Source organism: Eleutherodactylus coqui, chromosome 4, assembly GCF_035609145.1.
Source record: "Eleutherodactylus coqui strain aEleCoq1 chromosome 4, aEleCoq1.hap1, whole genome shotgun sequence".
Taxonomy (NCBI): Eukaryota; Metazoa; Chordata; class Amphibia; order Anura; family Eleutherodactylidae; genus Eleutherodactylus; species Eleutherodactylus coqui.
The window spans coordinates 269,674,256-269,698,843 of record NC_089840.1 but is presented as its reverse complement, the minus strand read 5'-3'; the positions used below and the strand labels follow the sequence as shown (position 1 = coordinate 269,698,843).

Below are 24,588 nucleotides of genomic sequence, written 5' to 3'. Positions count from 1 at the left end.
CCACTTGGTTTCGCGAGACCACCCCTTTAACTCTTTACTAAACAGTCACCAAGCCTGCTGACAAACGCCCCTATCAACATATCCTATACGTCGCCTGGTGCGAAGATGACACTTCTCACAATCACCAGAGCAAGTCCTGTGCAAGAAAGGGGCGGCTTGTCCAGGGGGTTCAAATCCAACCCCCCATTACTCCCAAATGAAGTCTGAAATTAGCTCAGCTGCCCCAAACAGCGCCAGGTCAGTGTAACAATACCTGTAATGTCATAGGTCCGCAGGCCCCGGGCTAGTAGATGATCGGTCCAGTATTGTGTATGGGACATTACTATTAGAGAGGAGCGAGTATACTCGCTAAAGGCAATTGCTCGAGCGAGTATTGCCTTTAGCGAGTACCTGCCCGCTCGAGACTGAAGGTTCGGGTGCCGGCGGTGGGCAGGGGGAGGAACGGAGAGGAGATCTCCCTCTCTCTCTCCCCCCCCCCCCCCCCCCGCTCCCTCCTGCTGACTGACGCTACTCACCGCTCCCTGGGCCGGCACCCGAACCTTTGGTCTCGAGCGGGCAGGTACTCGCTAAAGGCAATGCTCACTCGAGCAATTGCCTTTAGCGAGTATACTCACTTATCTCTAATTATTATTGATCGTGGCACGTAATGTAAACTGGCAGGAAGCACGGAAGTGACGGCGCTGGGGCAGCAGGCAATGTAGCAGATAAATCGTATATGTAATTCCATCCCACTGCCACTAACTCAAACAAATCAGGCAACCATATTGAAGGCGTCATCCAGCTCTTGAGTACTGATGATCTATACTAAGTATAGGTCATCAATAGTTGAGTGGCACAGCGCTAGGCATTACCAACCCAGGCTTCAGCAATGTCTACACAGCCATGTATGCACACAGTACATACAGTCTTGTCAATCAGTGTCTGCAGGGATGACGGCGAGGGGAGCTTGCATCTATGAATATACATGAGTTTCATTGACCCATCTCCAGTCATGCACTGTGAAGTTTCAAAAGCAAGATTTGCAAACCCACTAAACCGGTGATTATAAGTGACAGATCATATAAAACATTATACTATACACTTATGACTAGAGTTGATTGCCTGCAGCCCAGGTAGCTTAGGGGACCTGACGGGCTCCCTTTAACACACCATAGTCCACGTGCCAAATTCAGCCTTTGTTAACTCACAAGGACGAGAGTGTGGCGTCTCAGACGTGTTTTCTCACTTAAAGGGGTTTTCTAGGCAGATACTATTGATGACCTGTCCTCAAGATAGATCATCAATAGTTGATCGGGTGGGGTCCGCCACTCAGGACCTCAGTAGATCAGCTGTTCAAGCGCCCTCTATCAGTGCCACAACACAGGGTACAGAGTGGAAGCAGACAGCTCTGACCCGTGTAGTGGCCTGTGCTGGTAATTGTAACTCACTGATTTTTAGCAGGAGCGGTACCTGCAATTACCAGCATCGGCCACTACACAGGGGTTGGAGTAACCTGCTTCTGCTCCGTACCTTATGCTGTGAAGCCGACCACAAGCTCCCGAGTAACTGATCAGTCGGGATCCCGAGCAGAAGACCCTAGCCGATCAACTATTGATAACCTATCCCGAGAACAGGTCATAAATAGTATTTGCCCAGAATACCGCTTTAATTCCCGTTACTTTCCCCCGCACTACATTAAAAGTGTCCAGAATGCAGTAACTGTACTGAGGTGACCCGTGTGTATGGGAGGGGGTGGCAATCCCACTAGATAACCCACCTAGCACACGCTGAGCAGCATTCGCATCAAGGAAATTCAGGGGCTCATCTCCTTCTCCTTCCTTGAGCCAGGCCTGGCTCATCTGTCTGACTTGTTTCTTCTTCTGCTGCTTTGTCTGCTTCTGCTCCTCTTCGTCTTCCTCATCTGTATCTGCCAAGATGTCGTCTATGCTAAAAAATAAAGATACCAGCGGGTGAATTACAGCTCGTTAATGGCACCTGCTATTATAAGTAGAAACAGAAAGAACTTTAAAGTAACCTAAAGAAGTTCAATATCCTGTGCAGATTCATTTCTCATATCTCTATGCCAGACAGTAAGAGCTCCGATTCCCTATATAGTGTTAAAAGAACATGCTGGATGCCTGGAGCCGCCACTAGGGGGAGCTTACTGTATTTTGTTAGACATTTACTCAATAAAATACTAGTGCATTATAGAACCACCAGTAATTACTAGGAAATTCTAGTACCAGTGTTTCTGGTGGAGCAATGCGCCACACAGCTCTGCTACATGCACGTGTCACGCACACACAGCTCTGCTACATGCGCGTCACACACAGCTCTGCTACATGCGCGTCACACACAGCTCTGCTACATGCGCGTCACACACAGCTCTGCTACATGCGCGTCACACACAGCTCTGCTACATGCGCGTCACACACAGCTCTGCTACATGCGCGTCACACACAGCTCTGCTACATGCGCGTCACAGCTCTGCTACATGCGCGTCACAGCTCTGCTACATGCGCGTCACACACAGCTCTGCTACATGCGCGTCACACACAGCTCTGCTACATGCGCGTCACACACAGCTCTGCTACATGCGCGTCACACACAGCTCTGCTACATGCGCGTCACACACAGCTCTGCTACATGCGCGTCACACACAGCTCTGCTACATGCGCGTCACACACAGCTCTGCTACATGCGCGTCACACACAGCTCTGCTACATGCGCGTCACACACAGCTCTGCTACATGCATTTTTCAACCCATAAAAGGATCACAACCAGAAGAGGAGAGTCCTGCACACACTGATCATGCCCTGGACATGTGACCATGGACTCCTCCCACACAGGTGACTGATCACATGACAGTGACACCACAGGTCCTGTAGTTGCCTGGCTATGCAGGTTTTTAATAACGTTCAGAGCCCTGGTGACTGAACCCCATGATGGTGGCATCTTCACATGTAACTCACACAGTCACTCACTTACAGACAGGTGGTCGTTAGTCTTCCGTAGCAACTGAGGCCGCGGGGGTTTGTAGGGGATGTAGTCCGTCTAATCTGCACAGGGATGAAGAACCCGTTATGACGTCAGGGTCATGTGATCACGGACACAGAGCCCATGTGACTGATCACATGACTGTGATATCACCACAGGTCCTATAAGTAAACGGTTGCTGTACGACTCTGCAGGTTTTAGGTTCTTTGATGACATCACCGTCATGTGACTAGGGGTGGAGCATGTAACTCACTCACGGACAGACAGGTGGTAGTTAGTATTTTGACTATATAGTTCTTTAAATGGGATGAGAATTGTCATTGGAATTCAAGGCAAACTCTGTATGGAAATCCATGTCAAATCTGACCTTTGGGAAGAGCATCTTAGAGTTGATGTAGATTACTAGAAGCAACAGAAACCATGCAGCATGGTCCATGTGAACATCTGATTGGTGGGGATCCCAAGTGGTGGACCCTGGCCAATCAGCTATTGATGACCTACAGAGGATAGGTCATCAATAATAAAAGCCGACCCTTTTAACCCTTTATTACTTACTTGTCTTCCTTGTGTTTTTTGACCGCCACATCATCTTCATCTCCTTCGGCCGCCGCCTGTTTTAGTGCTTTTTGCTTCTTGTTTTTAGCCTCGGCCTTCCGGATGTTGACCAAGACCTTGTGATAGTCTTCAGGGAGCATGTCCTTCACCAAATCAAACCTGAAAGTACAGAATAAGATTGTTACTGCTCAACAGAAATAACTACATGAAGAGCCGTCAACCTGGCAAACAGCGGAACAACAAATATGACGGCGAGCTAAAAGGTGAACCTACACTTGTATACTAGTGAACCGTGTAGCAATAGTTCTCCGATATCCTTATGTTACGGAAGGGGATGTTTTCATGCTGCGTAAATATAGCAGATGATGGCCACTTCATCCATGTGAGAGGATACGGACTTTGGGGCAGAACAAGCTGCTAGCGGAGACTGTCCGCCCCCCCGCCTACCGGCCCGCACTGCCTTATTTACATGCAATGCTTCAGAATGTTAAACTTCGGTAACTCAGGTACTTTTATCCAGTCATACCACAATAATTATGTAAAACAGAGGACAGTCATAATTGCAGCGCTGGTCTTCGCTTACATTGGTTAAAACGGATGACTGGTTCCCGTTAATGCTGCACTATTGGATAATACATTGTAACGGCGGAGCATTGCATCTTCTCGCCACTGCCATGATTATTATATCACCGCTGCTCATCAAGAGGGACTTCGATAATACAACTTATCCCTATTGCCATGCGCATCTGTTACACTTTATCAGCTTACCCAAACTTGCGGATGAACTTTGTAAAGATGTTCCTCAACTTCACACGGAAATGGCGCCTGACGTCCTTGTGTATATTGCCGATGGCTTCCATCTACAGATTATCACAAGGCAGGAGAGTTAAGAGTATTTGAACAAATTAGGGGCAAAAAAAAAAATCATTTCAATGGCCAAGTCCAGGTGCTGCCTGGCAATCTGCATGTGGTTAGAGGACCTACCACAGCATGTAGGGGGCAGTCTTACAAAACAGGACTTCATAAAGTCCAAGGTGCCTTCCATTTTCATGCGAGTGGCAAAGAATTCCCACCTGCAGAAAGGTTGGGCTTGCTTTGTCCAGTTCCTTCTTTCGTCAGAGATAGGTGCGGGCTTTCTCCACCGGAAGGCTATAAGTGTGGGTGAGGTCTAGAACGCCCCTAGGCGATGCTCATATGTATTCTGTATGCAATGGATATTACTGAGCGCTACAAGCAAATGGGGGGCTGTCACCTGAAGACGAGAGCTTCCTAGCAACTGTATTTCATTACCGAGTCAAGTGCTACATTAGAGTACAACTTACCATCATCTGCAGGTGCCGGGAGAGGATCTTCAGGTCCATGATAAAGATGATGACTTTAACAAAGCCCAGCGCCGCCTTCACGATCTCCCTCGTTTTACTACTTAACAAGAGGCAGATGTTCTGCAGCAGCTGCTCGATCACCTCCAGCCCCATGTGTTCTGTTATAGAGGAGAGATATTTAGATGGAGTCCCGTCTATCACTGCACCCAGACACTTAACATTGGCGAGATTGGATGAGGATGACTAAACAATTGTAAAAAGTGGCAGCCGATGCCCCGCGGTTCCTTTGTCCCCCAATGAAGAGACCAAGAAAAAAAAGGGGTTACACTCGTTCATATTATTTAGGCGTTTCCACTTTAACACAATAAAAAAAATAACTAAATAAATTTCTGTGTCTATGTCGAGGATTTGAAGCGGCGATTGCTCAGATACTACACTGCAGCACCTCAGTAGTGCAGTGTCATAGTGATCACAGGACATAGCAGTCCCAAACGCTACTGACTGCAATTAAATGGTGCAGGGTCAATTACATCACATAGAGCACCCTCCCCTTTGTGAGCCTTGAACACGCTGTAATCAAAATTGATCGTGTCATGTTAGGGATTAACAGCGGGGATCAGTATTCTCACCGATCCCCACTGTTGCAGTGGCAGGCTGTCAGTCCCAGCTGGCTCCAGGTACAAATGGCAAGGGCACAGCTTCTGAGCCTGCGCAATCCATATGCCAGAAATATACAACATCTTGTTTTAACCCCCGCCTACCCATGACGTATATGTATGTTAAGGGGCACACACGGGTTAAAAAGAGATTACTTTAAAAAGGGTCTGTCCAGCTTTACACTATTGATGACCTTTGCTGATCTACTATTGACTGTTTATCACGAGGCTGGGTCAGCAGCTCAGGACCACTAGCAGTTAGCCGTTTGCCATGCCAATGCACTAATGTATGAAGCTGCTGTGATGCCAGAAACAAGCAGCTCCGATCCCATTGCAACTGTCTTGGTTGGTAACACACACAAAGCTGCCATTGAATTCAATGCAAACTTTGCCTACAATATCATTCCAAGGCACTGCAGTGGGAATGGAGCGGTGGGTTCACAGCAACACAGCAGCTCCATACTTGAGCTTATTGGCTCAGCAAAAAGCTAAAAATCACCAGAGGTCTCATCATTGGACCTTCACTGATAGTATTGATGGTCCGTCCCAAGGATGCATCATCAATAGTGTAAAGATAGACAACCCCTTTAAGATATCTCACACATGCAGGATGTACTACATACCTTTAAACTCAAACAGGAGTCTGGTCAAGGTGAGGACAGTGCAGGTCATCATGGTGACGGAACCAGTTAAACCAGCGTAGACAACTGTTAGGTACTGGTCCAGGGCTTCTGCCAGAAGAAAGCAATACTTAAGATGTAATCAGACTGCAACCACTACATACCCGCACTCCTCTCCTCTCGGGGCATCATTTCATTCCTAATAACCTGCAGGCTTTAGCTGCAGCAGACTGACGTTAGATGCAATTCTTGCAGTTACTGTATAACTCTGCCATAAAACGTACAAGGAGATGTGAACTCAAAGTAAAAGGCAAGACATACACCCTGGCATTTCTGTACAGTTTTTGAGGAGGAGGGCGGCAAACTAGCTGCACAAGACTCGTGGGTAGCTGCGCATTAACATGTGCTCATATATAACAGGTTTACCTTTTGGATCACTGTTGAAGCGCAGGAAAGCGTGGCCTATCTCGGCCAGAAGGGTGTACGCACTTTTCCTCGCACTCACAGATGCTTCTTTGGTACATATCACCACCTTAAATCACACAAATGTACAACATTTCCATAAAACAGCCAATTCCCTTTAATGGTTTATTAAGCAGGAAGAAGAGAGCAGCGGGTGTATCACTGCACAATGTGTCAATCAGGAGCCTGGAAAAGCTGGGTGACAACCCCTAGAAGTAGCCGTGATGGTGCTCACAGGACAGATCTCAAGGCGTGCAGGGATTTGCTTTGCACACTTACCCGGCTCCCTGTTCCTGTGCCGTCATTCATGGAAGTCAGCAGACAAACAGGACTCGCCTCCGCAGGCTGTGCCCGCACACACACTGTGCTCTGGGCACAGCATGCAGAGAGGAGTCTGCTGCACTGTCTGTGCACAAGTGACAGCGTGGGAAAGGGGGGTCAAGTATGCAAAGCAAAGCCCCAGACTCCCATTGAACTGGCTTATGAGCGCCATAACTTAGTTTATGGTCTTCATAGGTGATGACCGGTTCCCTTGCATGCATCTTGGGGGACTTCTCTCCTCTGGCGCCTCCTGAGAATTTTCCACTAGCTGTGAATGAACTCTTAAAGGTGTTGGGTCACTAATTGATTTATCACCTATCCTTCAGAAAGGTGATAAGTGCCTGATCAGTGTGTGTGTGTGTGTGTGTGTGTGTGTGTGTGTGTGTGTGTGATCCCCATCAGTCACAAGAACGTGGGTCCCGTGTCCATCTTTTGTCACTGAGATCGCCGCACCCACCTATAGGGACGTGGAGATTGAATAGGGCTGAAGGTATAAGCACCCAGCTATCTCCTTGGAGATGAATGGAGTGGGATGGTGCATGCACGATCGCCAACTCCATTCAATCTCCTCCTCACTGCAGGGGGTGCACAGAGTCTGCTGTGAGAAGGAGAGGGGGACACGCAACCCCGTTATCAGCATCAGCGGTGAGACCACTATTGGTCAGACTTTTATCACCTATCCTATGGATACGTTTTTAAGGCCAGCTGTGGTACAACCCCTTTACAAACATATGCATGCCATCACATGGGGTACATCGCTTGGGCCCACCCCTCTATAAGAGTGTAGAACTCCCAGGAAGAGTAGTTTCCTCTGACAATTCAGTGCTGACCATGTCAGGGACACTCCATATTAAGCAATGGAATGGTTAATGCCTAGGAGTCAATTTAAGCGCACACTTCCAGGAGGAGCAAAAGAGGAACGTCACCGCAGAGGTTTTTAAGACTAGACATTCCAGAATCGTTATTTCATAACTAATACAATTATTTACTAAAGACTGCTGTATCAAGAGAGGCAATGATCCTTTTCAACATGCTCCTCCAATAATGGAGACAAACGAAGGCCAACCGATAAGCGGAGCAGCTCTACTGACCCTAGAAGATGAAAGCATTAAAAAAAAAAAAAAGGTTTGGAAGATCCTGGAGGCTCCGTTATCAGGCCTGCCTGTATAACGGAGCTGCCATACATTATAGCACTGCACCCTTACCTCCGGGATAATAGACGTCAGGAATTCCTCGTGGCCGGCGGCGAGCTGCTTGACGATATGTATCAGGCACTTCAGACGCGGCTGGCAAAAGAAGGGCAAAGAAAGTTCAAAGTCACATTCCCCGCCAAGTGCTCTCCATTAATATTTCTGCTGTGTTTTCAGTACACAGGACCGGCGCTGAACGCGGCAGACATCGGACGTGACTCAGAAATAATTGCACCTTCAAGTAGTAAATGTTCTCAGTTATTACAGCTCAAGTGAGAGGCAGAATAAGCCACCTGGAATAGAATGGTCCTCAAGCAGCTGCTGACGCACATGAGGATTTACATTGTGTGCCCGTACAGAAGTCCCAAATTATCAGGGGCCTAGAAGAATCACCTAAAAATACGTAAATGGGGTAACGGCAGGCCACCAAATTCAGGCAAATCAATGCTTTTCAGGCCGGCTCAGCTCGACCAGAAAAGTCTTGGCTTATAAAAGGATGAATATTATACACTGCTCAAAAAGTTAGGTGAACGCGTAACTCGGACAACGGATCTCAATGAGCTCCATCGCCCTCCTGTCTGTCACATGTGCTCAGTGTGAACCTGCTCATCTGTGAGGAGAACCGGCACCCATGGCCGTAAGGAGATGGCAGCATAAAGTAGTGCATCAAGATCCATGGATTGTCACATGGGATAATGGCTTGATAAAGGCCAAATATTGGCCGAAACGTTGCCAGAAATGTTACCTATGGAACAATAAAGATTTTTTTTGATCTAGTGAAGAGTTGATGCACTACTTTATGCTGCCATCTCCTTACGGACTAGAGTATTTGCTGGTTGACGGTTCACCGGGTTTTTGGCTACTGCATTTTTCTGAAGGGGCTCCTCCTTATATTGGAGTCTTTTTTTGCCCTGTTGTGAGTGCCGTGGGCAACCACATTGACTTAAGAGAACCGGCACCGATGGCCAACCTGCCAGTTCTGGTGTTCTGACAAATGCCAACTGAGCTGCAAGGTGCTGAGCTGTGAGCACAAGTCCCACTACAGGTATCGGAGCCTCGGAGTCTGTAGGACAGTTTGGTCAGTAGTCGCTGCAGCGCTCCTCCGGTCCCAATGTTGGGTTGATGCCTTCTACGGCTTGTCCCGCTCTCCTCATGTAACGGCCGTGTCCTGGTATCTGCTCCATTTTCTATAGACTGTGCTGGGAGACACAGCAAACCTTTTTGCTCCGGCATGTATGGCTGTGCAGTCCTGGAGGAGCAGGACTACCTGTACAACCTGATTGGGCTGCTGGCAGCATCTCATGTACCGGTAGTGACAAGGACATCAGCAAGTGCAGAACTAGAGAAGAATCAGTCAGGAAGGAGAGCGGGATGGTCTCCAGTCCTTATTGGGGTGTCTTGCTGTACCCCTCCGGTACTTCTGTTGTCACTTTCATTTGCACCAAAGCAGGTGAAACTAATTCAGAATCACTTCTGCTTCCTGACTGCACAGATTGTATCCCTGAAGCGGAAGTGACTTGGGGTCATACTGGGAGGCTTACGGTTTCCCGAAATAGTTTTGAGCCATGTACATAAACTGTACAATGCCAGTTTGCTCAAGGCTATTTGCCTCATTACACCCAAACCCCATACTGTGGCGAATGACTGACATCTCCAGTTCCGAGCTGGCGACACTATATGTTCCATAGACTAGACTACACTAAGGCCGATGCCTACCGCAGGCCACGTCACTCTGCATGTGCCAAGTCCAGGGTGTATGGTGCAGGCACCATCAGTGGCACACACATTGTCCCCAGCTCGGAGCTGGAGGGGTCAGTCAGGCGGCAAATGGAAAAATGTTTTGACACAAGGGACAGAGCCCAGGAAAGTCACAGAAACACCCACCAGATCCCATACAGCACGCCGCTGAGAAACGGTAGGTTCAGGATCATTAACCAATATGAACTAATGACTCCAGGACCGCAGTCAGACTCACTCACCCTCTTGGCTGGAGAGGAGGCACTTTTCAGTGAACCCAGAAGAGTTGTCTTCAGCTCCTCCAAGTTGTTATTCACGAAGTCCACACATGGAGGCCTCTCCCCTCCGCAGATCTCCTCCAGTATCCGGTACGCCTTCTTCTGCACACTGTGGTTCTTCTCCTGGTGGAATAAATAAAGATTAAGAAAGTTTGTAGGCATCGTCACTTAGTTACTCCAAATGGAGACATTTCTCACTGCACAGTGAAAGTTTGTATTCACTGACAGCAAGCAAACAACCTGAGGATTGTGAGAAATGGGAACAAAATATAACAGTAAGTTGCAGATCTTTTCCCTTTACATTCAATAAACCTTAGTGCATAAAACTGGAGAACCTTCTTAAAAGGAGACCTAGCACGATATAAGGTTAGTGGGTCTGGCGGTTTGGTTTGGTGGCTGCCATCTCACTTGTGGCTTAGTTGTTTTTTCCTTTGCCTGGGCAGGCTTTTCTTAGGTCTGGCGGTCCCCACCACCTACTCTTGGACTGTTAAACACGTCCCAAAGTCAACCACCCACTAGACACATTGACAGCACCAGACCAAAGAAAAGCCAGTCCAGGCAAAGGAAAGCTAATATGGATTGAAATAAGGTGGTCAGAGCGGCCGCAGAGCCATGCAGCTGACTTTATACCAGGGCAGACCCTCTTTAAATCCATGGCGACGGCTCACTGACCTCCAGTAGTGGTAGAATGGTCTGGTAAACCCGGGTCATGGATGGTTCGTCTGCATACGGCGCCATGGCTGTAATGAGATCCAAGACATAGAGCCTGCAAAACGAAAGGACAAACGTTCTCACAAAGAATTCCCACAGTTGGGTCCTTAGATCGGATCCTTGAGGTTCAACGAGCATAAGGATAATGGCTGCCGGTCAGATCTTATAAAGGGGTCTGTCAGCCCCATTAGCTAAACATATGCGCTCATAGGAGCAGACAGTCTGAATCCAGCGGTGCGAGTATTTTATTCGCCTTTTCTACCGTTTCCGCTGCTTTTGTGCAAGCAGAGAACAGTAGGCCGACATGGCGCGCACACACACAAGTGGTCAGCCGGGTGCATTCAGCGCACCGTATAGGGAAGGTAAAGGCATGCAGTCTTCAGCAGGGCTTTGCATGTGCAACAAACATACACATCAAGTACACCACAGAAATACTGTAGGAACCCAATATATCACAAACATGGTTGAGTTTGGTGAGAGGATAGGAGGGACACGGCCAGCAAGACAAGATTTTAGAAGGTGGCTAGTCAGAGGAATATAATACATGGACAGACTGTATCCGTCAGAGGCTCTCCGATCTAGTTCACAGGTGGGCACCGTAAGAGGGAGAACCCCCCCTGTGACATCCATATACCCTATAGGTCAGACGGAGAGCGGTTGTCTTCATGAGACAAAAGATCTGAAGATGGGAAAGCGTCACTTGACCAGGACTAGAACAATGAATGTTTCCAGTGAATGACTGCAAGTTGTGAGGGACCGATACGTGAAGTAGAATAGATACTGGAAGACAGCATAACCGTTCATTTATGTAATATATTTCAGTGTGGGTCTGCGTGAGGAGGGGGGGGGGGGGGGGTATAGTTTTAAACTTTTTCCTATGCAATTCAATTTTATGTAAAATGCAAAGAAATAACAACTAACAACTCACTTCTCCATCTCGGTCTTCTCTAACACTTTTGCGCTGGCTTTCGCTAATAAATCACAGACAAGCTGTAAAAGGAATAAAATAAATAGTAACTACAAGTAGAAACATCCCGAACCGCACTGCAACATCTACAGGCGAAAACCCCATTGTGTGATGTGTAAGGACACGGGTCCACGTAGCGGCCGCCATGTAGCTGGGTGCAGCAGCAGTGCAGCCAACATCCTGCTGATCCCTGCAGCCACATAATGAATGAAGACGATTGTCTCACCAGAGCAGATATGGAGAATGCAGTCCGGGTGCGTCCTGACGTGTGGGGAACAGAGGGCGCACATACGCACCTACACACCAATCACTACAACGGGACCACCAGAGATCGAGATAGAGTTGAAGTGCTTATATAGCTAGAGTGAAGTGTAGGAAACAGAGGGCGCACATATGCACCTCCCACCCCAATCACTACAACGGGACCGCCAGAAATAGAGTTGAAGTGCTCATCTAGCGGGAGTGAATGCAGTCCGGGCGCGTCCTGAAGTGTGGGGAACAGAGGGCGCACATACGCATCTCCACCCCAATCACTACAATGGGACCGCCAGAGGTAGATGAGCACTTCAACTATCTCTAGCGGGAGTGAATGGAGTGCAGGCAGGTCCTCCGCTGACCACACTAATGAACGATTTCTGTTCCCTGCCAGCTCCCATTAACACGAGATGACTAGCGGGCAAAAATCACTTGTTTAAGCGATTTTTCAGCGGATAGTCGGCCCGTGTAAAAGTACCCAAATGCTTCATTTACACGGCACGACTGTCGGCTAAACGACTGCATGAAAGCTGATGTCACCGCTAGTTGTTCTCGCTCGTGCAGAGCGTCTGGACATGCAGATCACCGCTGAAGTATCGCTCAGTTCACATTGTAAAGCGGGGAGCGTTTACACACAGCGAGAAGTGAGCGAACCAGCGATGAATTTCATGCCGGTTGATAGTAAGTAATAAATGAAAAGTAGACAAAAAGTAAACGAATAGTAAACGACGTCTCTGCATTTAGATGAAACGATTATGGCGAATTTTATGTCAGTTTGAACGAATTTTGCGCGATAATCGTCCCGTCTAAATGGCCCTTACGATAGCAGACAGATAGAGCAAGTAATAAACACACTGCTGCACCTCACCTGCTGGTCTGTTATAGTCAGATAAGCGCGGATGGTTTCCATCACAGGAGACTTGTGTGCAGCGCCCTCTCCTGGCGCAGGCACCTTAATGTAGACATTAAACAATATAGGAAAGTAATTCTTGGCTAATCGGCTCACTTCAGCTCTGTCGGCCTCTGCGGAAAAGGTAAAATAAAGACTATGAAGTCAGGCAGAGGTCTGTCCGTCTGTTCTGCATGAGGTGTAATCCTGTGGATTAGTGGGGAGATTGCAGCGCATCCAGTTATGCTCCACATCACGCCGCAAAGCGACAAGACGGAATAATCCGTGTAAGCGCCGTCCTGGCAGAAACCGCCATTTTCATCTATTCATTTGATGTAAATGTGAAGAGAGAGACAACAATGACCATTCAGGAACTGCATGCTGGAGGCAGAAGGTATCTGCAGGCGGAGTGACATGTTTGCAACCACGTAAGTATGACCGATCAGCATTACTTATCCGCTTGGGACATGATTGTAAGGGCTGCATTCAATAGGAAAGATGGCGCCCAGGTATAACAACAGGCTAATTCACAAACGCCTATTTTCTGAATATGGGCTGGCCGAGGCTACAATGTCACAGCTTAGACACGACAGTCAATGTGCCGATTCACACAGACCCGGTCCACATGACAAACATCACCGCATGCACTACTCCAATCCAATCTGCGGATGACACGCAACTATTCCAGTAAATGGGGTGCGAAAAAAAAGCGCATAAGCCTCATGTGTGTGCTGTCTGTATTTCTTGGTTCCATTGCCAGGTAATACGGGGTGGGGGAATTGCATGAATTGGGGCTGCATTTTTTATTCTTTTTTCGGATGTGCACAATGGATGTAGAAAATGAACATGCGAACCACATAAAGGACATCATACAAACTGCACATGGATGAAAAAATGTCTGTTTTTGCCGGATGTAACATTGATAAGTTTTCATACGCTCGTATGAATTTAGCCTGATTGCGTTCGTTAATTGATATGGAGAGTGGGCCGTGATCCCAGGAATGAGTATGCCAAAAGATATAAGCACTAATAGAATTGTCCGCCTGCAGACGGCTGGGTCGGACCCCGCTACGAGAATTCTCGCAGTGGGATGCGGTCCCGCGCCCCTGCAGAGGCCTGCGGCTTGCCCGCTCCCGGCATCTCCTCTGCGCATGCGCTGGCAGCCGACACACAGCGCAGAGAGAAGAGCCGGCCGGTCACCAATGACATTTCTGTGCGGGACTCTGCGAAACCCGTACAGAAATAGAACATGCCACGATAGGTTGTCCGTGTAGGTTTTCATGCGGACAAATCGCAGCCGTCTGCCTAGGATTGCGTTTTCTAATGCAATCGTACGGCAGCGGCCACGGGCGGAAATTCTGTGGGAAATTGCGCCCGTGTGCAGGGAGTCATACTCTGGTTTATTGACTGCACTCGGTTTGCTTCTGTTATTTTCAAACATTCTGTATTATATTGTAAAACTGATAATTTATGCTGGGGTAATGGATGGGGTACACCGGGATCTACAATTATGCAAAAACTCTAGGGGACTGGGCTTTTGGGTTAGTTCCCCCTTCTCCCTGAAGGCAACATTGAAGGAGGATATGGAGAAGAGAGAAGTGCCTTTCAGAAATGCATCAACTATCCGCCTGCTATAAAGCCTCTATATAATGTCCTGGTAAAGGCTATGGTAGCACTATGGGTTGAATACAAGAGAGATATTTGAGGGACGGAGGGTTTATGTCTGTTTAGAAATGCTAAAACATGTTCAATAAAAATCAACTAAAAAAAAAAAAAAAGACAGCAAAATGGTAGAAGCTTGAATGGTTGAAGCTTGCAGCACCATGAAATGCATTAAAGGGTCACTAGGATATGCCGTCACTTTATGGCTGGTGTGGGTCTACCCTGAGAACGAAGGAGGCACAGTGCTGCATTCCGATTTCAGTATGCTGACGGCCAGCGCCTCGTACCTGCTTCACAGCCTTTGCTAATTAAAGTGCGCAGAGCTTGACAGGCAGCGAGGCGGAGGTCTGGTCGATCCATGATGATCATTCCCAAAGTCTTTGCGATGTTCTTGAAGCAGGCGGCAACATCTGTGGGTCTGGTGCAGAAACCAGGCAACATTGTCCAGATCTGAAAAAAATACAAAGGGTTATCTTAACTTTAGACCAAAACGCTATAGTGTTATCAAACTTAAGAAAATTTGCACAAGTGCTGGTTTAACAGGTCCCAACATTACGTTAGGCCACCAAATTACTAAAAGGACACTGCAATAAAGTATTATAATAGGTTCCCCTCTACTTTACTTCAGTCACTGCAGGAGTCCTAGTTACAGGGAAACAGCCACCGTCGTGGCATCGGTCACTAGCGGAGCTGATTTGGGTCTGCGGAGGTACAGCAACCCTGTCATGCCAGGAGGCATCACTACTGCATTCAATAACCCCTGTGTCCTCACCAACGGCCCTGGCCGTCTCAGAGGGACATCCAACCTGCTAGATTACATCTTAGTGCCAGTAACCACCAGACAGCTTCAGAGGTCTTGTCAAGGCCTCATTGGGTTATAGAGCTGTTTAGGTGACACTAAGGGGACCTATAAAATATTAGGCTGCCTGTGTTCCTGCTGTCTTTTTGCGGGTAGTATGTAACAGATGTATATATGTGCCATGTCGGCTCATATAACTTGTATTAGGAAATCATCACGTCTACACTACACTACACTACCGGGTGCAGAGAGTCCCGATTCATGAGCCGGGGAGCTTGCACTTATTGATAAGCGTCCTTTTTACCGCTCATGAATAAGCCAAAATCCGGGACACAGAAAAGTATTCTTAAATTTCCATAATTTTTTTCTTAATGTTGAAACTTCCATGGATCCCAAGAACAGGCCACATTTTCTCCAGATGTACCCACCTGCCACTGAAGGGTCTCATAGATCTTGGCCTCCAGATTTCTCCCAGCCTCGGCCAGTTCACCAGCTATGAACCGTAAACAAGAGACATTAGATCACACAATTACACAAATTTTGATAATCAGAGTAATTTTTATAAGCAGAAACACACAGACAGTATGCTAAGATTCTATATTCAAGATCTCTGCTTGCTGTTGTGGAATGAGAACATCCTCGCTTCATCCAAAGACTGAAAACCCCATAGTGACCCAATACGAATCCCAGCTGAGGCTCTTTCACAACAGTATCCAGTGCAGACAAGGTTTTATAACCTGAAGACGTTAGCACTGATTTCTTGCCCTAAAAGCATCAACCTGCAGTCCAGACTGTAGAAAATCCTTGGATGCGCGGCCCTATCTACATGGCACATTGTTTGAGTAGATTGTGCGCTAAAACCTGTGCAATTTAAGTTTTTTATTGACAACAACCCCGTGCCATAGTTCATACAGGATGGATTTACAAATCCACCTTGTGAAAAAAATTACTGTCCTGTCAACTCTTGACCCGGTACCCATGCGGACGCTGCGCCGGGCAGCGGCACCTACGTTTACAAAACTGCAGCAGAATTGCAAAGCCCAGCCTCACGCTTCTGCTGTGGATTAAGCATCAGATCCGCATCTGAAAATTAAAAGGAGCTGACAGGTTGCCGAACAACTTATTTAAAATTATAGGTGCATGCGTATTAAAACAAACCCAGCAGTCCTTACCCATCTGCTGTCCCTGCACTGCAGCCCCCACAATCCTATTTGTCTTTGTTGTGGATCGGAAACCACCTGAATGCTGCAGCCAATCAGAGGTTGCAGCGTCACCACCCATTCTCCTGGCATCACTGCCCAGATGCTGGAACTCATGGTGCCTGACCCACTGAGGCTTCTGATTGGCTGCAGCAGTCAGGCGGTTCCACAACAAAGCCCGGAAGGACCGGGAGGCTCCAGCACTAGAACAGAGGATGGGCAAGTACAGCTGGGTTTGGCATTTTAACACATGCACCCATCATTAAAACATAAATAAATGGTCCAGCAACCAGACAACCCCTTTAATCTAATTTAGGCTGCCTGCACATTGGCAGATTTGCATTGCAGAATCTTGAGCATGCGTCCGCCTCCGGATTCCGCAGCAAATGCCGCCCATAGCATGCTATGGCAAAACCTGATTTCCTCTACACAAGCGGCAACTGATTGCAATTTTCTGCTCGCGGAGGAGAAATCACAATATGCTATAATTCTGTGCGGGTACCATTAACGTCAATGGAAGCCACCCGACCCACGGCCCTTCTGCAATCATCGTTGCAGGACCCGCATCATTGCCTAGTGACCACACGGCAAAATCTGTACTGCGCATGTGCGCTGGCACGTCCGCAGCACAGATTATGAAGATGGCGGGCAAGGAACATAGGGGTCACTGGCCAGGCGCAGGGTCGGATTCCGCTGCAGGATCCCACATGCGGAAACTGACCCGGCCATGTGCAGGCGGCCTAATGTGTTTGAATATGCCAGAAGACATCAGTTCTGTACAGATTTCCAAATGATGGAGTGTTCAATTCACTAACAGTAAGTGGAGAACTTGAAAATAGAGATAAACTGAAACCCAAAGTATAAGGCTGCCCCTTACAAGATGCACGATAGCAGCATTCTCCCACTTACAAGTCCAGGTGCTGGCTGACCGTAACAGCAAACAATGGCAAGCAGAGGTGCAAATACCGAGCAGCTGGGACACTCCGCGTACAGGCACCCTACTAATTCTACAACCTTTTATTAGGTCCTTATGCTTATTTACATAAAACCACTGAAGTAGCTTAAAAAAAAAAAAAAAAAAAAAAAATCACCTCGTTTCTTTAGTCTTTCAGCCAGGGGCAGGAAGTACCTAGTGAAGAAATCCAGCTCTGTGTTCTTCACAAAGTCGCGGATCACCGGCACCAGCCAGCTGCGCGGGAAGTCCAAGGTGTCCCTGGAACAACGACAGAGTCCTGTAAGTATCAGCTCCCTTCTGCACATAACCCCCCCAGACCACAAGACGATACTTACTCCGTGCCGTCAATCTGCAGCGGGATGGCTCTCAGGACCGCCTCGGGTCCCATGCTCTCCACAGCCGCCCCCACCGCATGGTCCAGCTCTCCGGTATGAGGGAAATGAGCAGCAATTCTCAGGTCAGCGAGTGTCTGCAAACACTGCAATGCAAAATGGTCAGAGGTTCATACTGGAGAAGCTATGTTACTGGACGGTCAGATCATCGCGGTGTTGCATGGATTACCTTCCTCATGATTGGGTGGCAAAACTTCCCAGCAGTCTCGAAAAAGGTCTGAAGAACCTGGAGGACAAAGGCCCAAGACGAGTGGAACTTGTAGGAGAGGCCTTCTTCTACGAACCTGCGAAGAGGCACATAATATAGGACCTTTACAAATATACATATTTAAAAAAAAAAAAAAAATTATATATATATATATATATATATATATATATATATATATATATATATATATATATATATATATATATATACACACACACACATATACACATACATACATACATACATACACACACACACACACACACACACACACACACACACACACAAAATCACATATATACATATCTCTGAAATGACTACACTACATCTTAGCGGTTTTGCGAATGAGGTACTTTTAAAAAAGGGGGCCTGTCAACTCTGAGGATCCCAATAAACCAGACACATGGGCAGGGTGCTGAATCTGGGAATGTGGGTCTTAGGCCGCCTGCACACGGCAGAGGCAGATTCCACAAGCAGATTTCCACCGTGGAAGACCCGCGATTCAAGGCGGCAACAAATTTAAAATGCCTGCAGACGATCGTGGATTCAAGAGTTTTTCCACATGGATGCAAAGCGGATAGTTCGTGTAGTGTTAAAAAAACCCAAAAAAAAACGCGCCCCCAAGCCCCGCCCTTCGCCACTTCATCTCCAAACAACCAGAGAAGTATCCACCTAAAAATCTGCAATGTGATTGCAGATCGAACGCTTCCGCAGAGATCAACTAAGCCTACCTGCGCTAAAATGGAGCATGCAGCGATTTTATTTCCACATGTGGAAACTGCAAGTGTGTGCGCGGAGCTGCGGAAGCCCACCTTTTCCTATGGGTGCGTATTACAGCGGATTGCGCAATTGCCTTATACTTAGCGCCGTCCCTGCTGTTCATCTGCTATTCGCTGTTGAAATAACCACTGAATTCATTTAATGGACTACGGGCCGCACACAGAACTACCTCTCTCTGCATGTGACACGTACCTCGCAGGATGCATTGCAGCCATGGCTTTTATATTGGGGGGTTAATCCATGAAGCATCCGGGCTCACTGCAGTTTTTTACGCTCCCATAGCCGTTCATTGACTTTTTTGGTCCATGAAAATGGACCCAAATAAAATATGCTGCATATTTTTTTTTAATACAATTTCCCTAAATATCGTAAGTCAATATCTCTGCTCGCCATCAGTGAATGGCAACATTATTTTGTTCATATCCATAAGCTGAAAAACTCGCCCTGCAGTACACAGATCATTAAAGGGGTTGTGCCAAGAGCATGACCCCTTTAATATGTCCTATTAGGACATACAAACGTCATAGAGACATCACCAGCTCGGGACTTTCCTCGATGACGCAGAATAGAGAACCACTCTGTAAAAGCAGCTCCTGTTCTGGTGGACGTTCTGTTGTCCCAAAATTACAAGAGGACTAGTCATGTGAATGGCTGTCCTGTACTACCAAATCTCTCCTGTAGCACCTCCCGCAGGACTTGTGTGGCTACAGCCCCCACAGCCGGAGTCAGCTGATGCCAGGGGTGCAGAGTGTGGGACAGGGAACCCTGCTGTTTGCTCCGGGCGCCACTTTCTTGAAAGGGTTGTTAACTCAGTTAATACAACCCCTTTAAGTGTACAAGAGCCCCGCAGCTCGGGCACAACAGATTTTCTGCCATTAGACGGCTGTGAGATAATGAAAATGGCCACAAGTTGGAACAAAATACCTTAGAAAACGTAACAAAGCCTTACATTATATGCAACTATTAACCTCAACTGAAAGCAGGGAGGACAATACAGTCAGACGTAAGACAGACGATCCAAGGAGCAGCTTTGGACTCACTTAAACATCTTGTAGATGTGGCCGGCAGGTCCGGATACTGGAGAGGACGAGATCGTTCCAATGTCTGCCATGTGGGGCGCAACGCACTCTGTCAGAAGAGACTGCGGAAAAGGCAAATGCAGAAGGAGTCATGTGACCGCAGAAAACGAGATCAGCAGGTGACAGAACACATCATGCAAGAAATGCAGAATACGAGACATCCAAGGAGCCTGCCAGCGCTGGTAGCAGTGTTGGTAGTGGCGGCGTACCTTCAGGGTGCGAGCGGCTGCAGACACGACCTGCGTGTGAGTCGACAGGAGGCAATTCATGGCTGTAGAGAACAGACGAGGGAGGTGGCCGAGGCACAAGTCACTCCGCAACCTGCAAATGGAAACACCACATGACTACAGAACAAGACATTAGCAGGACAAGCTGGCTATTGCCACGTATGGCAGCGTGTGTCATGGGCAGTGGGAGCTGTTTTTTGTTAAACTTCTGCTGTCTCATAACGGGGGTTGCATATGCAATGGCGCCCATATACAATGAATTGTGTTTGGACAGCGTTGCATACAGTACCCATACAAACGTATAAGGCTCTCGCTGCGTGATAAGCGGTAAAATAAGAGCGTGCTGCGGTCTTTTTTACACGCGTATCTACACACAATGTACATACAATAATGTGCATGGATCAATGAAAATCCATGTACTTACTCCGAGTCCATTCACAGCGTATCACACGGTCATACATCGCACGCGTAATACACAGTGAAATCACGCCGGTGGACAGGAGCCCTTCGCGGTTCACTAAAACGAAGGGGGATCGCTGTGCCCCATCAGCCGACATCACTCCTCGCTATCCAAAGAGTCTCAGGGAATCTATGAGTGTTTGCAGACAAGACGTACGGCCGGATGCTTCTGCCCCTTTGCTTTAGCAATAAGTGGGGGGCTCAGCACCCAGACACCAAATGATCAAAACTTTTGACATGTCGCTAAAACCTGTCAAAACTTTTCTAAGACCGCAGTTAGTCATTAGCCGCAACGAGCAGAAATGTATTTTCATGATGTAATTCCGAAAAAACTAACAAACGGGAGCAACTTGTCAGATAGGGGAAGAATCACCCCATAATTCACAGTATTCTCCACTCATGGTCACCACTGCCAGAACAGGATTTTACACGGAGTAACAAAAAATTCTGTGGTTTTCTCAGCTGTGTTATTGGGGGACACAGTGAAGACCTGGGGAAGTTTAAGTGCAGTGGAGCCCCCCCTAGGGGTGGGCCAGGAATACTGGCAAAGCGGTCAAGGTATTGCAGTTTGCAGAATCCTGCGAGTATGAGCACTTCGTAAACGTATGGAGCAAAGACCAGGGCACAGCCTTGCAAACCTGGAGAGCAGAAGCGTTACGGAACACCGACCAGGATGCCCCCACCGCACGTGTAGAGAGTTGTTGGCACGGTAGGCCGCCAAGATCACTAAACTGATCTAGCGGGTGTTCGTGGTTGAGGAACAAAGAATACAAACAGCGGTAAGGTTCCACGTGGAAAAAAATAGATCCACAGTGTCAAGCTTGTGCAGACGACATTTCATAGGGTGTGAAGGCTCCGGACAGAAGGAGAGCAGAATCAGGTCCTCATTGAGGTGGAAGGACGAGACTATCTTGGGCAGAAAAGATGATAATGCAGCGAGCTCGGAAATGCAGTGGACCGAAGGGCTACAAGGAAAGGGACCTTCCAGGATAGCAGATGAAGGGAAATGTCACTCATATGCTTGGAAGGGAAACAATGGCAATCCCTCCAAGACCAATATGGGGTCCTATGCGGTAGCTGTGAGATGGTAAGGAAGGGCAGCATGTGCCCCTCCCTGAAGAAATGTATGTCGTACGAATTTGGAACCATGGGGGCGTTGGAAAAAGACCAATAGTTTACAGACTTGACCCTCTAAGGAGCTGAGGAAGAGAAGGATTCTGGAGACAGAGGAATGCATGGGTTGGGGAGGATGCTTCTTGCACCATCAGAAGTACATCTTCTACACCTTATGGGAGATGCGAGAGGAGGAACGTTTCCTGGCCCTGAGCATAGTCCAGACAATGGGGGCCGCGAACCTATGTGCTTTCAAGACTGTGGATTCAAGAGCCACACTATCAAATGCAGCAGTGTATGCAAATGCAAGTGGTACTATAAGGAGCATTGGGACGCCTCCATCTTGACTGTGCGGTCACGAAATTGATAACTGGCCAGAATCAAAGACCAACGAGTCAGACAGGCGGATGGCTCAGAATTCAAGTACACTGATGTGGAGGGAAGATTCCCAGTTGGTCCACTGTCACGCTAAGGATCCTCCCCTCCAGAACTAAGAGACTAGAGCCTGTGGGCATCATTTTCCAACTAAGGGAGCGTGCCCAGTCAGGTTCAGAGCCGTGTAGGGGCATAGTGGTGGGGGCTGACCCTGAAGCAGGCAGTTAGTGCAAAGAGGCTCCGCTGACCGCATAAGAATTTGGTGCAATAACAGGAGCATGCATGTGTCATAATGGCCATGCTCCGTATAATGGGATCCCCCCGAAAATTCGACCTTGCAGTTGGGTGTACAGAGGTAAAAAATGCCTACCACAATGTGATAGTGACATGTCGAGAGCTACAGGTGGAGCAGCCACCTACAGCAGAGGAGCTGCAGGAGAACGGCATCCAGGAGGGTAGATGCGGGAAAATAGGAGGCGGAACCAATCACTAGACGCAGAATTCCCACCCCCGGATGTGGGTCTTGGCCAACCACATGGAAGTCAGATCCAAGTGCCTATCAGAGCAGATCACATTCCCTGCACCAATACGTCTCTTTCTCATGATGCAAAAAGGGCTAGCAAGAAGTGCTCAAAAAAATCATGGAAAGGCGAGAAGAGGAAGCGACCGAAAACCCGCCGGACACTAAGAATCGTCGTGCGATTGTGGCTACAAGAGGCAATCAGAATGTTAGATGGCCCTGAAAAAGCAGTTTGAACTCCCCATGAGCACGGCACAGAGAAGGTCCCTCCCTGAGAGAGAAGTGTGCGCGCAGTCCCCCCAAACACTCCAAGGGGCTGCAGGATCTGAAAGACCAGCAGCAGGAAGGTCTTCCTCCTGTGGACACTATGCTAAAATTGATTTAGCAGGAGGAATATGGCTGGTAGGAAGAGTCAACTGTTTGCCTCCTAGTAGCAGGAGCCATACCTGAGGTCTTCGCTGTGTCCCCCAATGACACTGCCAAGAATCTGGCTGTATCAACAACACGAACCTGAGAAATACAAGACGTATCTGCCATAGAGTGGTGAAATTACAGGACTGCAGCGACATCCAACTACAAAGCAACATGTCTACAGGAGTCAACTAGCATTTTTTTTTAGGGGTTCTCCCAGACTTTAACATTGATGGTCTTTCCAGGTTTAGCTTGGTGAGGGTCCCAATTGGTACAGCTTCAAATAGCATGTAGATCGACAAACGAATGTTCCTGCCTTATTTTTGGGCAGAGTACAAGGCCCTTAAAGGGGTTGTCTCGCGGCAGCAAGTGGGGGTATACCCTTCTGTATGGCCATATTAATGCACTTTGTAATATACATCGTGCATTTAATATGAGCCATACAGAAGTTATTCACTTACCTTCCCTGCGCTGGCGTCCCCGTCGCCATGGTGCCATCTAACTTCAGCGTCTAATCGCCCGATTAGACGCGCTTGTGCAGAAGGGTCTTCTGCCTTCGGGTCTGCCTGGCAGCAGCGGATTTCTGGCTCCGCCCCCTTCTACGCATCATCGCATAGCTCCGCCCCATGATGTGTGCCGATTCCAGCCTCCTGATTGGCTGGAATCGGTACACGCGACGGGGCGGAGCTAAGTGATGACGCGTAGAAGGGGGCGGAGCCAGAACACCGCTGCTGCCGAACCGAGTCGAAGGCAGAAGACCCTTCTGTGCAAGCGCGTCTAATCGGGCGATTAGACGCTGAAGTTAGACGGAGCCATGGAGACGGGGACGCCAGAGCAGGGAAGGTAAGTGAATAACTTCTGTATGGCTCATATTTAATGCACGATGTATATTACAAAGTGCATTAATATGGCCATACAGAAGTGCATAACCCCACTTGCTTTCGCGAGACAACCCCTTTAAGGATTGACCATCAACGTTAAAGTCCCTTTAAGCCTTTTCCTCATATACTATAAGTAATTCTCTTACCGGGACAAATTGATGTGAGCTTGTTCCATCACCGCCAGCCACGCCAGCAGCGGCTGCAGGTCATTCTCATGGGGGAGATAGTCGTACAGGGCCTGTCACAGTAAAGAGTATATATCAGATTGTCCATACAATATGCTGTAACACTGCATGTCATATGGAATAACAGAACATCGATGGCTATACTCACAGTGATGATCTGGGCATTGAGCTCTGCAGTTAGCGCTTGAACGCTCGGCTTAGAGTTGAAGAGGGCATGAAAAGCTTGCATGGCACAGGCGGTGATCAGCTGCGGAGCGGAGAAGTGTGCAGGTTAGAGACGTACAGTGGCATGTAACTTACGGTAATGTGACTAGTGGGACAAACCCACAACCTCTGAATTGCTCATTGGTCCTGTGAAACACATTACAGAGGTCAAACACTTACAGAGTCGTGCTTGAGAGAG

At 48.0% G+C, this 24,588-nt stretch overlaps 1 protein-coding gene across 2 annotated transcripts in view; it reads right to left on the bottom strand.

Annotated features, from left to right (window-relative positions):
* The window catches only part of RRP12 (ribosomal RNA processing 12 homolog), a 47,818-nt gene that overhangs the window by 11,011 nt on the left and 12,219 nt on the right, over positions 1-24,588 (bottom strand). For both annotated transcript variants that reach the window (XM_066601321.1, XM_066601322.1), the window contains exons 9-28: positions 24,334-24,432; positions 24,147-24,238; positions 20,224-20,335; positions 19,976-20,076; positions 18,117-18,231; positions 17,891-18,033; positions 17,692-17,813; positions 15,830-15,894; positions 14,890-15,052; positions 12,920-13,074; positions 11,758-11,819; positions 10,791-10,884; positions 10,083-10,241; positions 8,119-8,199; positions 6,557-6,662; positions 6,134-6,241; positions 4,855-5,012; positions 4,301-4,392; positions 3,533-3,691; positions 1,757-1,926 (exon numbers count right to left, since the gene is read on the bottom strand). In XM_066601321.1, the coding sequence (XP_066457418.1) occupies positions 1,757-1,926; positions 3,533-3,691; positions 4,301-4,392; positions 4,855-5,012; positions 6,134-6,241; positions 6,557-6,662; positions 8,119-8,199; positions 10,083-10,241; positions 10,791-10,884; positions 11,758-11,819; positions 12,920-13,074; positions 14,890-15,052; positions 15,830-15,894; positions 17,692-17,813; positions 17,891-18,033; positions 18,117-18,231; positions 19,976-20,076; positions 20,224-20,335; positions 24,147-24,238; positions 24,334-24,432 (2,356 nt within the window). The remainder of the gene's footprint in view (positions 1-1,756; positions 1,927-3,532; positions 3,692-4,300; positions 4,393-4,854; positions 5,013-6,133; positions 6,242-6,556; positions 6,663-8,118; positions 8,200-10,082; positions 10,242-10,790; positions 10,885-11,757; positions 11,820-12,919; positions 13,075-14,889; positions 15,053-15,829; positions 15,895-17,691; positions 17,814-17,890; positions 18,034-18,116; positions 18,232-19,975; positions 20,077-20,223; positions 20,336-24,146; positions 24,239-24,333; positions 24,433-24,588) is intronic.